Genomic DNA, 19,243 nt, shown 5'->3' with positions numbered 1-19,243 from the left:
TTGCTTAGGAAAAATTTCCCTACAATTTGAAAATAACAGTAATATTCTATACTGGAAAGATAGCAGTGTATTGAGAACCCTCTATCAGGAAGCTGCAGAGCTTAAAGGTTAGGTCTCTTTTCCTGGTTCTCACTCTTCATTTATTTTCTTACGTTGAAGTGGTGACAGAAGGCACCTCTGTTCTCAATTTTGGAGAGGTGCCAACACTTTAGCCACGTCATCAGCCATAGTTTTCTACGAGAGGTTGGTTCATCAGGTGGCTGTGTTATTCACCACATTCAGAAGCAGGTGACTTAGCCACTGGCAGACCCTTGGTTTGTTCGCTGTCTGGGACTGGAATGAATAATGCTACCTTCCACTTGTAGGGAGATGACTGGTACTGTACATGCTCACGTGCTTCCACTGGGTCTATACTGCCTGAGAAAGAAGTCAGAGGGTCTCACTCCGGTGGACAGTGTCGCAACAGATCCGCATGGTGAAGTGTATTGCTTTGTCATTATCTTTCAAAGTATACCTTACATTTTCACAAGACACTGACTCAGCTATTTTTCATGAGTCTAAAACACTGTTTTCAGCAAAATCAAGATCTTTTTTTTTTTTTTTAAATCAGAAACACACTTAAAAGAACACACACCTTTTTGAGGAAGTGATTGGAAGCAAGGAGTTGGGCCATGAAGGACACTGACAAATACTTAAAATGCCGGAGCTGTTTGCTTGTATGAGCGTCCACCTTAAAAACTTCTAACATTTCATCTTGTACTTCATTCTTATTAGACACTGTTTTGGAAGTGGTTTCTGAAAAACAGTAACAAAAAAAACCAACTTTATTCATCTTCAACAACTAATGTACACAGTGAACTTTCAGGTGTAGCCTGGTGGGCAGGACAGTACCCCAGGGAGAACTGTGCTCAGCTGGGACACCAAACTTTTCCTCAAAGCAGTAAGCGATGGGAACATGTTTACCAAGCAAGCAGCCACCCACAGGCCTGAGAAGAATGGGTCAGTCGAGGCAGACAACACAACAAAATGGAAAGTAGAGACACTCAGACATTCTAACTCTAGATTTGAGTTCCTGAGGGCTGAAGCCCAGAGGCTGAAGGAGGACACCTCCACTCAAAATGCTTGTCTGAAAGCTGAAGATGTGTATTCCAGAACTTAAGAGTGTTAGAGGTTCAGCAGTCAGGTGTCTCTCCTGGATTACTTCAAATCCACACCACAGTTCATCTTCTATGGATGCACTAACTAGGGTTCCAAGGACTGCCTCGTTCCCTTCTGCTCTGCCTCAGCTCTCAGACTGGATGGTAGGCGGCAACACCTGACCTCGGCTCACCTTCCTTTTCCTCTGGCAGCTTTTCCAGGTACTGGAGGATATGCATCAAGCTCTGGACCTGATATTGGACACTGAATTCACAACAGACTGAAATCCAGAACTCAGTATCTGCCTCTAAAATAGCATCCTGTTCGGAAAGAAGGAAGAAGATGTCAAAACTGCCTAACAAGCACATTAGTAAGCATAAATTAAGGACCACATCCTTCAGCCATGTGTGCTTTTCCCTTCAGCTGTCACCAGATGAGAAAACTGAATTCCTTCAATGAAACAGCTATTCAAAGAACAGCGCCCAGGACACTGTGCAGTAAGACATCAGAGGAACTTTACAGGATGACTGAGGTACAAGAGGTGTTTGTTTTTTCCCAGACCCCTGTCAGTTTTTGTTGGTAAGCTCTAGCTCATCCAAACAACTGGCCAGTCCTCCCCTCATATAGTGTCCACAGGCAGTTTCCAGAGGCCCCGTTTCAATGATCCCCTCTGCTGGGCTTAACCTAGAACCACTGCCGGGGCTCTAGACCTGTTTCTTAGTAAAGTTAAGGGAGCTTAGAAGATGTTTTGTTGCTATTTAAAGATGTTCTGGGTTTACACATTCTGAAAGCTTTAAAAACAAACAAAAAACATCCTGGAAACAATCTTGAAAAAGCTTCTGGGCAAGCCCTGTCAAATAATGCACACTGAGCTGTGCTGGTCCCATTCTTGGCCTGAACAATATCACAAAGCCCATGTGACCTCACTCCATTCCTATTTACCAGCCCACCCGATATTCTGACCTTTTCTCCGTAGGCAGCCACCAGCACTGTTTTAGTGACATACTGTTCAAAAAGCAAGGCGAGGAGAATCCATAGGAATTTTTCTGCACCTAGTGTGTCGACAAGCTGAACAAGAATAGGCAGGCGCCTATGCTCTGGCACGTGTGGAAGTGCATCCACAAACACACCGGTGATCTTCACCACAGTCTCTTCGACATTTCTAGTGACTTCTATAGAGTCTCCATTATCAGACTGCAAAAGATCACACAGAAACTTGAGCAGGCACAAATAACCGTCAATACCATCTAGCAGAGGGATTAGGCCTCTCGATGAAAAGTCAGTGTCTATCTTATCTCAGATACGACTTGGCTCTGAGGGAAAAACAGTGCAAGGTGCTAGCCTTGCCTCCCTGGAGTTATTGCCTGTATAAAACAAGATGCACACATAAAGGACATCCGGAGGCAGGAAATCAAAGACAGATGAACAAGCATCCTTTGGGCAGAATCAAAGCAAGCACAGCCCAGAGAAGGACAACAGCGCCCCCTTGCTTCCAGAGCTAAGCTTGGCTCATTATAGTCTGGTACCTATGATCAAATGAAAGTGACTGAGAGAATGAGAGGATGATTAAAGAACTGAAAGACTGACCACCCCCATGCCCTCTCACTCTATCAATAACAGTCCCCCGCTAGCCTGCATCGCCCTCTTCACTCACTGTGCACATGCTCTTTCCCATGCTACAGATGGCTCTGCCGTATTTCTGTATAAATCGTGCCTCCCTTTTACTTGTTCAAATCTTGTTCTTAGGAATTTTTAAGGTTATCTTAGACCATGTGGATGTCTCCTTATCCTCATCTCTTTAGCATTTACTTATTTCTTCGGCACAAAACGTATGTACACACACAGAAACGTACTTTAGGCACATGCCCTATAGCCACCAACTATTAAACACAGGAAATACCGATCTAACCTCAAGAATTAAAGGAAGACAGTGTGAACATTATTATCCCCAGAACAGTCAAAAGCGTAACAAATGATATCCACAAGGGGTGGGGGGTGTTACGGATAACTAGCCTTTTCACTTCCCGTATTTGTTTCCCACTGGTATAGACAATATTCTTTTTGAGTATTCCCTCTCAGAGCATGCTTAGGAAACTGGTGTTAAGCTGCATGCTAATGAATTTGACATTGGAGCTGTAAAAGTTCCTTTCTCTTTCTTGATCTGAAAAGTTCCTTATCAAATTATGAAACAAGACAGTCATTATAAATTTACTCATCAATGTGTCAAAATGCTTTCAAGGCTACATTACTGTAGCTGAGGGGAACCAGATTTAATATATTGGATGGTAGTGTCAGAAAATGTGGTTAACTTGTAAGCCCACCTGCTGGCTTCACCACTGTAAAACTAAGAACAAAGACGACTCTGAGTGCTTCCAGACTGGCATTTGGATGAAAACTGTAGAAATTAAAAAGATCAGCAACGATGGTGGCCTCCAAATAGCTTACCTGAATAAGTGCTGGAATGACCATTTTCACCGTGTTGCTAATAACTTGAAAACTATAAGCATCATCTAGGCGCATGACATTGGCTCCCATGAATGTAAAAATAGACATAATATTGTGAAGAACTTTATCCTGAAATAAAGTAAAACTGTCACCATTTTTGTTTCAAATACTGAAGATTTATTTAAAATCACCAATAAAAGATAGAACTATTTTTCCTCAAGAACAGCAAGGGGCTGGAGCTAGGTATAGCTCAACAATGGAGAGCTTGCTTAGCATGCACAGGCCTTAAGGTTCAGATCCTACACTACCAGAGATAAAAACAAACAAAAATAAGTAAAATAAAAATGGGCAGATCCTAATTTTGCAGATATACAAATGGTCAAAGTGCATACGAATACCAGGAAGGCAGATAAACAAGATACACAGCATCACCCATGACTAGGGGACTGTGAGATCAAAATGACAAGACACACTTTGCATCCACTACAATGGCTAGAAGTTCTATTACTAGGATGGATGTCACTTCCATGAGGTAAATGATAATCAAAATCTTTTTTTTTTTTTTTTTTTGTCTTCTCTGTTTAGGATCTTTCTGGATAGTTCCAGGGTGTCCCGATACTGTAGGAAGGGCTAACCACACATTGTCCAGGAAGCTTCATCACAGGCCAGTGAGAAAAGTTACATTATTTTTGCTTTACTAACTGAAGCTGCCTCTTCCTCCTTCTCCCTGCCCCCTTCTTCTTGTTTTTTCCAACACCGGGAATCGAACCCAGGGTCGTACATCTCCCAGGCCAAAGTTCTACCACTGAGCCCCAACCCTCCGCCTACTGAATTTAAATCAACACATACCAATGCATTTCCATGGACAAAAGACCTAAAACAGCCACCGAAGTCTTACACCTTTCACTTACCGGAAATATTCCAGCAACAGTACCCAAAAGTAGAAGGGCATGGTGGTGAGTCTGCGGCATCTCCGAGAGGCGGATACACTGCACTATCAACTCCACATTGAACTTCTCCTCATCTACGACATCTACAGTGGAGGGAAAGGAAAAGCCTAAGTGGATGATGCACTCATGTGCAAAGCAGGTAGTTTTCCTACCCTTCCTTTCCACCAAGCACATACCTTTAGGTATTCTGCCACCATCTGGGGAGAGTTTTTGGCAGATGTTGAGCAAACAACTCAGAATTAATTGCTTAGTATACTCCATGTTCCCCTGCTCTGATGACAAAGGTTCTAAACACCTTCAGGAACCCCAGAAGAGAATGGAAATGTATAAGTTAATCCACTCACATTAATGACCACTGTACAGAACTTATTCAATAAGGAATATACTACCATTAAACATAGTCTAAGAGATTTCTAACTCTAGTTTTTTTTCTCATACAGCCAAACACCACATCACATTATTTCTCCTCTCTATGTACTTTTCACTAACCTACTTGCAATCTTCTAACAATGCAGAGAATGACTTTACTTTTCTAATGACAGCATATTCAACATAATACCAACCTCTACAGCCAAGCTTTCTAATAATTTACAACTAAAATATAGCAGGTGTCACACAGCACCCTTAAAATACAATGCCAGTGGCTCAGATATGACCCTGAAAGTTAAGAAGGAGAGCAGGCAGAGAGATGAGGTCAGCTACTACACAACACTGGAGGAAGTCAGCTTAGGACATTGGTAATGGTAACTGACACCATTCTCGGTATTTCAACTACAGTACTTTAACTTCCTCTGTTGTACAGATGATCTGAACAAGAAGAGTATCCACAAATCAACACAGGCAAATTTTTAACCACCCCATTATCTCACAGGCCAAGTCTAAGTGCTATTACCTTGACAGCAAGTTAAAAAGACTTGGGATAAGTATCTGAGGGCCTTTGAGCTTCTTTTTGTGCTGCAGTAACTCCAGGATGAGGGTGACTCTTTGCCAGTATGGGCCCTCAGCTTCTTGGACAGACTCTACATCTTGTGATTTTCTGGGAAAACAGAGAGGACAAAAAGTTGAAAATGCAAACACCAACATGCCTGTTTATGCAAAACTGGTGGGTATCTAGAAGCTACAACCAGAGTAGTCGGGAGCCTGAGGAACAAGAGCAGGCCCCTTGGTGTGCTCATTAACTCTTACTTCTGTTGCATTTTCTGCCTTCTGGTTTGCTGAATTGTGCCCAAAGATTTAGCTTTATCTCGTGGCTCCAGTTCTATTCTGACTTGTTCAGCATCAACAGAAATCTGAAATATTGAAAGAATGGCTAGTGATAAGTCACTAGAACAAGACAACAATAGTTGTAATGTAATTAAATTATCAACTTTAAAATAAAATAAAAACATTACTGCAATAAACAGGATTACACAGGTCAGTGAAAGCATTTCAGTCCACTTTTATGTCATTATGCCACTAGAAGCCTGCCTAATCCTCAAATACAAACACTACTAATGACTTCTTAAGCATCATTTAGGATGTTTTCAAATACTAAGTTAAGTATTTGACATCTTGGAAATCTACTCATCTCAGTATGTACTTATTTCATCACCGGGTATCCACTTACTGTCACTAAGTACAAAGACATGTACAATATAACAGAGTATTTTGCTAATCACACTTGCCTTACAATTGAGGCCGAACTTATCTTTAGCTAATGTAGCATGTCTGAAAATATGTCTTCTTTGGTGTGTCTGGTTTTGAATTTTTGGAGATAGGATCTCAGCATGGAGCCCAGGTTGGTCTTGAACTTGTGATCCTTCTAACTCACCTTCTAAGTAGTGGGATTAAGGTGTGCATCAACCCCTGGCTTGCAAATATTTCATGTACATGACTATAGACTGAATAGTAAATGATATCAAGGAATTACTGTCAATTTTTTCAGGTATGTTGTAGTTATGTGAGAAACAGCCATTTTTAAAAGGCGAAAACTCAAGTACATAGTGATGGAAATTAAATGTTACAGATTTACTTTAAAATACTTCCTTGAACAAAAAGAAAAGAAAATCTGTTAAAGCTAAATCTGGATATTAAATTTTCATTATTTTTCAAATTAGGTATTTTACGTATAGGGGTGTTTTGCCTGTACATGTCTGTGCACACCTACATGTCTGGTGTTTGTAAGCCAAAGAGGGTGCCAGATGGCCTGGAAATGGAGCTACAGAACCTTGTGAACAGCAATGTGGGTGCTAGGAATTGAACCCAGGTCCTCTGGAAGAGCACAAGTACTCTCAACTATTGAAGCCATATCTCTAGCCGCCATGCATACTGTGTCTGTTGTGTGCACACATATGCTCATGTGGAGCTCCAGAGACATCGGGCGTCTTCCTTGATTGCTCTTCACCTTAACTTACTGAGGCAGGGTTTCTCACCTGAACCCAGAGCTCAGCCAGAAAGCTAGCTAACTAGCCAGTTTGATCTCAAGTTCCTGTTTTTACCTTTCAAGTGCTGGAACTACAGGCGGGCTACGATGCATACCCAGAATTTATGTGGGCTACCAACGCCAGCCTTCACACTTGCATAGCAGTCACTTTACCCACTGCCCCTACCATTCTCTGATTTAATCAATTAAAGAAATAGAGTAACCCACTCCAATGATGGCTAGGTTTCACTATATATACAAAAGAAACAAGCAGGGCCCCAATTCCATTGTATACATCACATATCTAAGTAAAATAAGGTCACTTGCTCAACATTAAGCCCCTCACGATTCCCTATTCCTTTCATGACACAGGCAGCTGCACCTAAAATGAGTAAGATCAGGAATAAGACAACCATATACCCTAACTCACTGCAAATGTATACTTCATAGGAGAAAAATGCCGAGCAGCCTTGCATGTTCAGTCTGTCCTGCTTCCTGCCCGTGGACGGAAACGTGACCTCTCAGCTTCTTGCTCCAGCTGCCTGCTGCCATGCCTGCCTTACCATTCTAGACTTTTTTTTTTTTGAGTCATTTGTGCTGCTCTCGATCTTGTTCAAAGATGCTCCCTATACAGTGAGTAGTAGTTACTGCTGACTCCTAACCATTCAAATTATTGAGACTAAGTGACTAAATGTTTGGCCATAGATGGGATCTATACCAAATAAGGCTCAGGTAATGTTGTGGTAGAGTGAGCAGAAATAATCTAAGGCCAGAAAGATGGAGAAATGCTCTGAAATACTATCCTCTTGATATGACAAGGCTGTTAAACACATGAAATTATAGCAGCTGTGGTTACCTGCACACTACCATGCCTGTTAAAAATGTCAGCATGAGCCAAGGGTGGTGGCACGTGCCTTTAATCCTAGCACTCAGGAGGAGGGACAGGTGAATCTTTGAGTTTGAGCCCAGCCTGCTCTACAAAGGAAGGGCAGGGCTCTGTTATACAGAGAGGCCCTGTCTCAAAACACTGAAAACTTTCAGCATGAATGGGTGAGAGGATCCTGAGGCCCTACTCCTGGCTGAGGATCTACTGATAGCTGCTGGCTTCTGAGAGAGGGGTTTAACTGGCAGGCTGCCTTCACCTCAGTGTATGACCCCACACCCATTCACAGAGGGCAGCACTAGCTGGACTAAGTGGATTGTTTCTTTTTAAAAAGAGAGCTTGAAACTGAAAAGAAAATATATTTGCAGGGTTTGGGGTGGAGGCAAGAGAAGGAGGTAGAAATGATTAAGATACACTATATATAATCTTTGAAAATTTTAAAGAATGAATTCAAAAATGCAAAAAAAAAAGTGAAGACATAAAATTTGCGTTCTATACCTCTCTAATACATATTTTCAATGAGTCTTGTTAATAGTTAGGTCTGACTCCAAAGGAACACTGTAAAATGCACTTTCTCAACTGGAAAAGACTGAACATTCACAAATTACAAAGTTTGCAACTTACCCCTTTAAAAACACTGCCAACCATCTGAACACACTTTGAGTTTTTGCAGTTCACCAACAAGTCAAACAACATGCACAGAAGCTTCTGCTGAACCTTTCCATCTGATATGGCTGCAAAAAATGGCTTTGTAATCTAGGAGTAGAAAAACCCAGGAGTGAGCAAACAAGCTTCAACTCAAAACTTTCCCTCACTATAAAACAACTCTGCTTTTTTTTTTTTCTCCAATATTTAAAATGCAAAGGAAGGGGTGTTTATTGCTTCTTAGTGTGTGTGTGTGTGTGTGTGTGTGTGTGTGTGTGTGTGTGTGTGTGTGTGTAATGCATGTATGTGCACAGATGGAGGTCAGAGAACTTAAAAGAAAGAAGAACTCTCACTATGGGTTGTGGAGATCACAGTCAAGTTGTCAGGTTTGTGCAGCAAGAACTTTTACCCGTGGAGTCGTCTTGCCAGCTTTTACATGCAATTATTTTTGTACAGTAGGTAAAATATATCTGTGTCTTTAAAAGCATGTTCAACCCATTAATAACTTAGAGCTCTCTACAGGCTTGGGTTCTGAAGGAGGCCACTGACCTTTTCAAGCGCAGAGATCTGAGTAGTTGGCATTCCTGGGTGAAGCTCCTTTGTTGTGTGCACGGCTTTTATGAACAGGTCTAGACTCTTTGGGTCTTTATGTAAAAGGGAAGCTGAATGCTCATTGTATTTTCCCAGAGTGAGATGCAAAACAATGGCCTCATCTTTCAGTACAGCTGTGGGCTCCTTCTCCACCTTCTCTAAGAGTTGTTCCACCATAGGCAACAGCTGGGCAAGCACCATCTAAAGATACAGAAGGTTATTGGCAGCAACTGAGGCTCATGTTTTCCTCAGATCTACTGACAGCTCATCTGACAGTGCCTAAATTTTTTACTAAAGCTAAAATTTTTTACTAGAGCTAAAGACACTCTGAGAACAGAAAATACAAACTAAAATATGAGTATAGCAATAGTGAAGCATTTACTAAAGCACTGCATTCCCCTCAACCACTGTTTCTAATTTGGTCTGATGATTAATATTAGTTCAAACGAGGTATGTGAAGGCTTTAATGATTAAACCACAGGTCAGCAAATCACAGATTAGCTGACAAATCTAGCAATGTCCTGTCTTTTTAACTTGTTCATTGACAGTAACCATAATCATCTGTTTACAGCTGCTTTCCTAAAAGTGGCAGATCTGAGCAGCTGCAAAGAAAAATGGTCCACAGGGCCCATCTTGGTATCTGCAGAGTACTGCCTCTAAGCCAGTCCTTAAACAAAATCCTGGATACTCAAGCCCCTCATGGCATGACCTGTGCACATAATCTAGTCACCACTTTCCAAAAATCACCCCATAATGATTAATTATTATAATAATGCTGTATTTTTTAAGAAATAAGGACAAGGAAAAAACAGTGCACAGACAGTTTTCTCTTAAACATTTCCAAACTGAGCTTGATTGAACCAAGCTCATGTCTTGATTGAGAAGACATGAACCTCAAGAGAGCAGTATGGACCACAGTATGGACCATATTCACTAGGTACTCCTTTATACAAGGTTTGTCAACTTGTAAATGACACCAGCGATAACTCAGGGCTAATAACTGAAAAAATAAAATATAATCAATTAATTTTTATTCCATTTTAATTCTCTGAGTCTGCAGTCAGTCAAGAGTGATGGGGAACATGGGCCTTCAAGGCAGTGGAAGGAAGGTACTTAAAACACTGCTGGTCAGAGCAGACATTTCCTTTGCATCACAGGTTTCCTAGATGACACAGACCTATGCTTCTCTCCAGAAAAATGCATGAGTCCATATATTTAATAAATAAGGGGGGAAAAAAAACAATTTCTATGTATTTCTATGTAGAGGATTTCTCCATGAAAAAATGGACACAAATCAAAACCTATCTGAAATTCAGATGATGTGATACCATACTTTTGAAAATGAATGGACATTCATGATATGTGCTTTTTTGCATCCTGTTTCCTTCTTTCCTCTATAATTCTTCCAAATTGTGAAGAACATTCTCCCATTCTCCCCCTGAGAGCACACAGTTGCTTCTTCCCATATTACTGTTACTCCTCAGGAAAGATATAAGGGACACAGAGTCCACTGCATTCTGTGAAAATCAGTCATACCTCACTGTTCACATCTTGAAGTACTTTCATCAAGTCTTTTGCAATGTACGATGGGCAGCCATACATGCAATGAAGAAGGCTTCTCAGGGTTTCAGACAACTTCTGATGTGATTTCCGTTTCTCTTCTCTTTGTAGTTCATCAAATAACGTAGCCAAATCCTAGATTACCAGAAAGAAAATTGTGTTTAAGAAGGGGAAAAGAAACTTTAAGGGCTAAATAAATGTTCTAATCATGGAAGATTCTTTTCCAAATGACATGACACTTCTTACACCTTTTAACTTCTCTTCAAATAAAGTTCCAACTGGAAAGACTATCAGTATCCAACAGCAAGCTCACTATAGAAGGCTGGATGTTACTCTTTCATGCAAGAGAAGGACAGCAGAACTGAAACACAGTTTATGACCTTTTAAAATATGGCAGAAAGACTGCAGTTGCGGACAAAATAAATTAGTGGCCTAGTCCACCAAGATCCCTACAAGGTAATAGGAAGGGAGAAAACTGTTCCAATAGGCCCTCACATCTCAACCTTCTTTCACAGTAGTCTACCTGAACCACATAGGTAGCATCTGATGTGATCTCCTCTGCCTTAGGAACCAGGTGATCTATCAGCAGCTGAAAGTTCGAGGCTACTCCACTGAGGGCCTGGAGACACTGCACAGCAGCTCTACGGACTTCTTTGATAGGGCTTCCCAGATTGAGGAGTAGAGACGTCACCACTAAAACCAAAGGGGAAACGATATGCTAGTGAACAAAACTTAGTGTCAAAGGTAGACAGAGATAGGTTTCCTTTTGGGGCTGGGAGCTAAGCTCAGTCACACAGCATGCATCTGGCCTGACCGATATCTGGGGCTACCGTCCCTAACACTAACACCACCCTAGCCATCACACACACCAAAGGTTCCCTCACAGACTCCCTCTTCTGAAGACTGCTCACTGCCTAATCATTTCAGAAAAATATGGGCCATATTTCCTCAAAGCATACAAATGATCGAAGAACACCTATTCTCTGTCAACTGTCATCTCATTTCAAGATGCATGTTCTTCAACAGGTACACATGTATCCTAAATTGTGCTAGTGAAGGCTAGGTCATTTCAGAACAATGCTGCTGCATTAGGAACACCAGGAAGTTAGGCACCGTGTTTACTATGGGTGCTTTGAAAATGTTTTACCATTTTCAAAGGATAACATGTGGGGTTGTTTTGAAACGAAGGATCACCAGGTAACCCAGGCTGGGCCCAAACTTCAGATTCCTTCTGCCTCTACTTCCTAAATGCCAGGATTACAGGCATTAGTCAATCAAACCTGGCTCCCTGACTGATACTTGATTTTATTTTTAGTGCAGAAATCTTACAATCTACTTTTTTTCTTCTAGGGTTATTTGTTTGGGTTTTTGTTTTGTTTCCTTTTTTGAGATAAGGTTGCAAAAGAGCCCAGGTTGGTCTCTTTCCTACTTTTATCTTCAGCTGGGTAAGATACTGCCCACCCTGAGAATTCATTCAGAAAGTATCAATCTCTCTTTTTAGAGAGAAACCACATGTATTCTATCTTCTTCTAATTCCAGCTACATTTTGTTACATCTTCATTTTAGGTGGAATTTTTGTACAAAAAATAAAAATGGCATTAGATTTTCTAGTGGTCAGCCTACTCTCCTATTAACATTCACAAAAGCATTCCAGACCCAGGAGGATTTCAATTCCATCCACTCATTCTGTACACACCAACAGTTTATCTATTCCTGCCAGCAAGTTCATAGCAGTGAGTTTACTAAGAGTGGCCCCTCACCTCAATTATGCAGTGAAACTGCTAGCTTTGATTTGAGGAATATTTTTACTTTACTTTTATTTTGTTGCCTCTGGAACAAGAAATATTTATTGGTTTTGCCTAATACCTTTTCAGATTTTTGGACATTATATAATGCTTCTCCTTCAACACAGAGTTCTTTTTATTAAACCAGTGTTGTATTTTCCATATAAACGCTATCTGGCAATGTCTCCTATTTAAAACTGTTCACAGGGTTCTTATAGAGCATCATTCACAGACTGTAAGGACTCGTGGTTGTGTTGTTCTAGATGTAAGCTTTGTAAACTTCCAGTGCTCTACTGGTTTTCAAGAACAAATCTAGAAACTACTCATTTACACCCTGCCCTTTTCAGCAACACTGACAGAAGGTCTACTAGATGCATCTCTGTGTGAGACCGATCATACTAGGTTTAGAAAAGACATGTTAGTCAGGCACTGGCCCAACCTGCAATTCTAACATTCTCATGTGGGATATAAAGGCTGCAGTGAGTGTCAAAGCCAGCTTGCTTTACCACATCAAGTGCCAGGCCAGTCAGGGCTTTTCAGGGGAACCCTACTTTAACAAGCAATCATGTATTGGGATAAAAAGTTATCTAAATCCCTTTTATATTATGTGCTGGGGAAAACTTTGGCTATTTATGATTTTTAGACATAGTCAGTGTGCATATTCCAATTTTGGAATGCAAGGAAGAGGTCGATAAGCTTTTATACTAGTCTGTTAATGTCTTACCCTATGAAAGCTATAAATCTTTCTTGGTCGCCTCAAAGTTAATTTACAAAACAAAGACAGAAGCAAACAACTGAAAAGCTAAAATTCATTCAAGGGGCAGCTTCAAGCCAAAAGACCAATTTTCCTGAATTTTTTTAAATAAAAAATTTCAAATATTAAAACAAATTCAATGTACTTTTTCAAAGGTTCCCAAATATAAATCAAATCCTTGAATCCAAAATATGTTAAATCTATACAATTTAAGAAAACAGTTCTTTCCCATTTAACAATGTGTATGATATAATCTTCCAATTAATCTTATTTGCATTCAAAGGAGCATATTTCATGGATTAATTTTCTAGATTTATTATTTATTTTTACTTCATGTGTATGAGTATTTTACTTGCAAGTTTATATGAGGCATCATGTATGCGCCTGGTGCCCACAGGTCAAAAGAGGGTATCAGAGCCACTGGAACTGGAGTTCCAGACACTTGTGATCCACCTTGTGGGTACTGAGAAATGAGCCTGGGTTCTCGGCCAGAGCAGCAAGTGCTCTTAACCACTCAGCCATCTCTCCAGCCCACATGGTACTTTTTTTTTTTTTTTTGGAACGTTATAACATTTTTGTAACTATGCTAAAACAAGACTGGCTGTAGTGATTCACGACCTATCATCTCAGCTCTTGGGAGGCCGAGACACAGGAACGCTGTTGTAGGTATGAGACAAGCCTGGGCTACACAGTGAGTTCTAGGACACCCCAAAAGATAGAGCTCCTTCAAACAAAGGACAAAGCAAAAAGATGCCAGCCAGCATTTCCTGGACTCCTCACAGACAGACATGTCTAGAAGCACACCTCAGTTCCAGGGCTGACCTGTGAGGACTGGTGCTGTCCCAAGAAGCCTTTTATTGAGGCACAAGACTCTACTGTCAGTACTTAAGCTTTGAAATGAAACAAGTCCATTTCCCCAGAACACTGGGAAGTTCTGAGACAGGTCTAGACAGCTGACGTTCAGGAGTACTTATACAGGGCAAGAGGCAGATCACACAGGAGCAAGAAGAGCAGGAGGACCTCTTACTGTAGCCCCTGAGAAAAAGTGAAATGCCTCAGTGCTGCTGTTTGTGGAGAGTGATCTACACTATGCAGAGGATAGTGGGGCAGCCCACTGCCTCTGATACCAAAGGATGGAAAATATACAATGCCAAACTGGACAGCTGAAATACTGATTTATAACCAAAGTATAAATGTATTCTCTGGAACTCACTACATAGACCTTGATGGTCTTGAAGCCAGAGATCCACCTGCCTCTGTCTCCCAAGTGCTAGGATTAAAGGTGTGCACCACAATATTTGGCTTCTTCATTTTTAAGTTAATTTTTAAAAAATAAAAATAAAGATATTTTCTGTATCTATATGTGGTGGAGATGCAGTTAGCACTGTGCTCTGCCAAGTGCAAAAGTCAAAGAACAATTTTCAAGGGTCAGTTCTCCCCTTCCACTCTGTCATCATGAAACTTGAAATTATGTTATCTCTACACAATCAAATGGAAGATTATATGCTACACTTCTTCATATATTAAGATGTCTTACAACGCACTAATTAAAATAGAAAATGTGACTTCCATACCTGGAGAAGCAGTGGATGCCAGCTTCTGTTTATACTGTGTGTTCTGAGAAGCAAGCATCACAGAGCCTATGTAAAGAGCTTGAGTCTGCAGTTGTGACTTTACAGTGCAGTTCAGTGGATTCGAAAGGCTTGAACCATAGGTCCACAAAACACAAAAGAACTTGAACAACTGAAGAACATCTTGTAGATGTACCTAACCAAAAGAAAGCAAAACAAAGTGAAGCCCAGTTGACTCAGGTAAGCTGTCCCCAGATCTTTTCACTAAAGTATGGTAAGAAAATAGGAGGGAGTTAATGACATGTGCCTTCTTGGAGCACTTCTTCAATACTTGGAACTTTAACCAGTTAGGAATGGTGTCACTGAAGAATGCTATTCAAGAAGCTTCACTATAACCTTGCACTTGAAAATACTGAACAAAAAAAAAAAAAAAAAAAAGACAGAGACATAACTAAAAACCAAGACAAGAGTGGGACTGGGGAAGTGTCAGTAAAAGTGCTTGAGGAGTGAGCAATGCCAACAATGCTGAGTGCCGTGCAGAGAGTGAGTCAGACAAGGATAAGAGCACACTGCTTGAGGGCAATGAAGCCCGGGGTAGTTTCATTAGTCACTCTGCATCTCCTGCATATTTATCCTTGAACACTCGGCTAGTTTCCTCATCTATAAGTGATATTTAAAACACAAACAGGCTGAACTCTTTCTATTCTTAAACACAATAGCCCATCAACAGGGACTCTGCAATGTTACTTTCTATTCAACGTGCTGCCTGGCTGTGATTCCTATACTGCTTTAGAGGACATGTTTATCAGCACACTCTTCATTGCTGCAAAACCTACTTTATTATTGGAACTGCAGTAGTAAAATAACCTACTGCCTATAGCAGAAATGCCCGCGAGCCAGGTACCTTCATTATAAGCCTCATCAGAACCCTGAAATGCATGGCCTCAGACACCTCAAGCAGCATTTCAAAGATGCCAATGAGCAAGTGTAGGTAGTGCCTGCTGTCCTCATCCAGCTGCTCGGGATTCCACCACGTGGCACCTGTAGGGACATGGTGATAAGGAGAAGTAATGGATACACCTTCAGGAGCGTGCTAGGGGAGCTTTTCATTCAAGTGAGGATGAACTCTATGGACTTAAGAATTCAGTGCTGCATCATATTCAAAGACTTATGGCCATGCCTTACCTGTAGGAAAAGATTTTGGAGACTTCAGTGCAAAAATAAAACATTTCAGGGAAAACACAAGTAAAACGGAGTCCTCCATAGCCACTCTTTGGGCACTGTGGAGCTGCTGTACATAATGCACCCACAGCTCCTCTGGCAGTCCTCTGTTCAACATCAATTCCAGATGCCACTCTGAGGGGATTTCCTGAAACATTAGTGAAAACAAGCTAGTACATCCTGAAAGTAGTTCCAAACAGGAGCTCTATCAGTAGACTGTAACAGACGTGCACATTCTAGTGGAGAGTGGACCAACAATTTCACAGATTGTTGGGTGTGTGCATGGATAGGCTGCCACAGCTAGAAAGATAATCAGTCCTCAGAAAGGGCATAGATAGAGCAACGTGAAACAACCGGCTGCCTACACTGAATGAAACACAACTGCACTATACTGCTAGCACCCAGGACAAGCAGAGCTCCAGTTACTGCACCTCATTAAGAGCCAGACATTAAGAGGGGCGCACGTGGGGCCACTTTCTAAAGTATAAAGAAGCATGGTAAGTTCATGTAACATGAAGAAAGTGTAATTCACTTAGCAAATCCTGTAATGAGCAGCACTTTGAACTTTAGAAGATGAATAAAAGATATTGCTGTAAACAGAAGATATTAAAAATAATCTTGTTACCTCAAAATGAGGCACTATGTACAAATGAAAACTTGATCTTTAGTGACACTGTCAGAAACAACTGTGGGTCAGAGACACCCAGACCAACTGAAACACTCAACAATTTTAAATATACAGGATATTCTTTCAGTAAATACGAGAACAAGTTTTGTTCAAGCACTAACTCTGAAAGTGAGTTTGTCATTATCAGAGTAGTTATGAGTGAAACTTGGAAAATGAGCTGATAAAAACAGTAAGGAAAAGAGTCAGTTATGACATAAAATCTTCCAGCCTTGGAATCCTACAATTCAAATAAACTTCCTGAAAAAGCTAAGAGTGCTGTCTGAAACCAGCTGCTACCCACTTTCCCAGCTGGACCCAGACACAGCGGCGCAGCTTCTGGCCTTCAGTTTTGCTGTGACCATCGAGCCATGCTGTTATTTACTTCACATTCAACTTTGTGCAGGCACTGCACTCCTTACCACAGCAGTAATGATGCTTTTGAGCTTCTTTATTTTTTTCTGTAACAAGCTGAACACCCGAATAGCAAATGGGAAGCAGGTTTCTCTGAAGGATGAACAGCAAGAGATAAGCACAGACACAATCACGTGAAATGCCACTTTCTGCTTCAGGTTGTAGGACTCCTTTTCCCCAGCATGTACTAAAGCTTCCACCTTGAGAAATAAGCACATGCTGTTACTGGTTGGTCATGATCCTCTTAGCACAAGCATGCCTATCTCAGTAGCATGTATGCAGTGAGAAGACAAACAGTCTTTTAAACAGCAGGGAACAGTGACTACTGAGTAATTACACAAACGCTTAGAAATTATAATGCACATAGATACGCGTGACAAGCTAATGCATTTAAACCACACATCTAAAAATAAAATCAGCAACAAAATTCAGTAAATTGGACACCTAATTCCATTTTAGTTTTTTTTTCTTTTAATTTCATTTTAGGTTAACAATGAAAATAATTTAATATTTTAAAAATAAATTAGAAAAAATAAAGATAACAACAACAACAACAAAGTACTTTCACTAGTCCAAAAAATGGTTTAAAATAGTAAGGACTTTAGACAGTCTGTAGGATATTAGCTGTATAGCTTATAACCCCAGCACTTGGGAGGCTGAGGCAGGAAGATCACAAATTCCAGGGCAGCCTGGGCTACACAGCGAGTTCCAGGCCAGCTGAGCTGGAGCTCTTAGCCATGGCCCCAAAGTAATACTACTTTTGTGTTTGTTTACAGCAAAACAGAATTTAAGAATGAGGCAACAATAAAGACGGAAGGGAGTCTGGGAAAAGAGGTGGGTGTCTAATAAGCATGAGGAGGAGAGCTCAGGAGAGGCGGAGGGCACACCTACCAGCTTCAACATTGAGGAGCGGTCTCCGGAACTCAGATTGCCAGCCAGCAACTGAACCATCTTCTGATTTCCTACACCAATTATTTCTTTCAACTCTCTGTTTTTAATAACATTTTCAAGAGCTGTAAAAAAATTTTTTTGAATATAGATAGTTCTATATCACTGGCATCCATATAAAGAACTAGTTACAATTTGGATAAAATTTTTACTAGTTCTCTTCAAAGGCTTGCTTTTTCTTTTTCTTTTTAATACAATTTTGAATTTGTCTGAGCCAAGCTTGTCTTGGTAAAAATAAAAAAAAAAAATTGTTGACATATAACAAATGTAACTGTAAACAGCAAAGGCAGTCAAATTTGAAATGACTTATTTTCCTTATATAATAGATATGTTTTCTCTAACAACTGACTTTCTTACCTTCTTTCCAGCCTCTTAATAGAGGATGAAGAGAGCAAACTCCTGATTTTGACAAATGTATAGCAAGTTTCATATCAAGAGACTCTATGTCATTATTAGTAATGACCATAAAAGGCAGCAACTGGACAACCACCTGATTTGACAACTGGTCATTTTTACTCAGTATTTCTTCTTTAGTTAGGATGTTTGCTGCTAACTCAAGCACCCGGTACCTGGAAAACAGGAAAGCACAGAGATATGTCAGAGACTTCAGGTCAGCAGAATCCATTTTTATTACACTGTTCTGGCTCAACTGGCAAGAGCTTGCCTGGTCCCCTAGCCAAAAATATTGCTCAGAGAGCACCAAGACACAACCTCAAATCCATGCCAATAAAGGAGTTATCTAGCCAATAATTTTGTTCTGTCAATTATCTTTAAAAAAAAAAAAAAAAGAACAAAAAAACCTCTAACTGTAACAAAATATATTACATCAGACACCTCATCTCCATTAGACAACAGAGATTCACTCATGCGATAAAAACAACGACAAGACAATAACAACATCAAAAAACCATATTCCAAGGCTGGAGAGATTCTCCGCAGTTTAGAACACTGCCAATCCAGAGGACCTGGGCTGTGTTCCCAGCACCCACATGGCAATTTAACAACCAGTGGTAACACCACTTCTGGGGAATCTGACGGCCTCTTCGGCCTCCACAGACAGTAGGCATTTATGAGGTGCACGCAAAAAATGCAGGCAAAACACCCCTACGTATCACATCACATAAATAAATCAAAAGCATATCCTTTCTGGGAAAGGGAGAGTGATTTTCATTAAGAGTGTGGCCCTTGTAGATCAACCATGCTCCACTGGATGGCCCTATACCCATACTTATATGGGCAGCACAAATGGAGGTGAAGCCACAAAATTGGGAGGAG

General features: G+C 40.7%; 1 protein-coding gene across 1 annotated transcript in view; it reads right to left on the bottom strand.

Annotated features, from left to right (window-relative positions):
- Nucleotides 1–19,243, bottom strand: part of Heatr1 (HEAT repeat containing 1) — a 43,236-nt gene that overhangs the window by 10,937 nt on the left and 13,056 nt on the right. Inside the window, exons 15-32 of the mRNA XM_021655374.2 lie at nucleotides 18,326–18,537; nucleotides 17,912–18,033; nucleotides 17,029–17,220; nucleotides 15,907–16,090; nucleotides 15,626–15,762; nucleotides 14,725–14,917; nucleotides 11,136–11,305; nucleotides 10,589–10,747; nucleotides 9,011–9,253; nucleotides 8,441–8,572; nucleotides 5,718–5,821; nucleotides 5,425–5,568; nucleotides 4,709–4,827; nucleotides 4,494–4,615; nucleotides 3,583–3,711; nucleotides 2,101–2,331; nucleotides 1,331–1,457; nucleotides 635–795 (exon numbers count right to left, since the gene is read on the bottom strand). Of these exons, the coding sequence (XP_021511049.1) occupies nucleotides 635–795; nucleotides 1,331–1,457; nucleotides 2,101–2,331; nucleotides 3,583–3,711; nucleotides 4,494–4,615; nucleotides 4,709–4,827; nucleotides 5,425–5,568; nucleotides 5,718–5,821; nucleotides 8,441–8,572; nucleotides 9,011–9,253; nucleotides 10,589–10,747; nucleotides 11,136–11,305; nucleotides 14,725–14,917; nucleotides 15,626–15,762; nucleotides 15,907–16,090; nucleotides 17,029–17,220; nucleotides 17,912–18,033; nucleotides 18,326–18,537 (2,881 nt within the window). The remainder of the gene's footprint in view (nucleotides 1–634; nucleotides 796–1,330; nucleotides 1,458–2,100; nucleotides 2,332–3,582; nucleotides 3,712–4,493; nucleotides 4,616–4,708; nucleotides 4,828–5,424; nucleotides 5,569–5,717; nucleotides 5,822–8,440; nucleotides 8,573–9,010; nucleotides 9,254–10,588; nucleotides 10,748–11,135; nucleotides 11,306–14,724; nucleotides 14,918–15,625; nucleotides 15,763–15,906; nucleotides 16,091–17,028; nucleotides 17,221–17,911; nucleotides 18,034–18,325; nucleotides 18,538–19,243) is intronic.

This window comes from Meriones unguiculatus, chromosome 19, assembly GCF_030254825.1.
Source record: "Meriones unguiculatus strain TT.TT164.6M chromosome 19, Bangor_MerUng_6.1, whole genome shotgun sequence".
In the NCBI taxonomy this organism is placed as follows: Eukaryota; Metazoa; Chordata; class Mammalia; order Rodentia; family Muridae; genus Meriones; species Meriones unguiculatus.
This window is presented reverse-complemented; position numbering and strand designations above follow the sequence as displayed.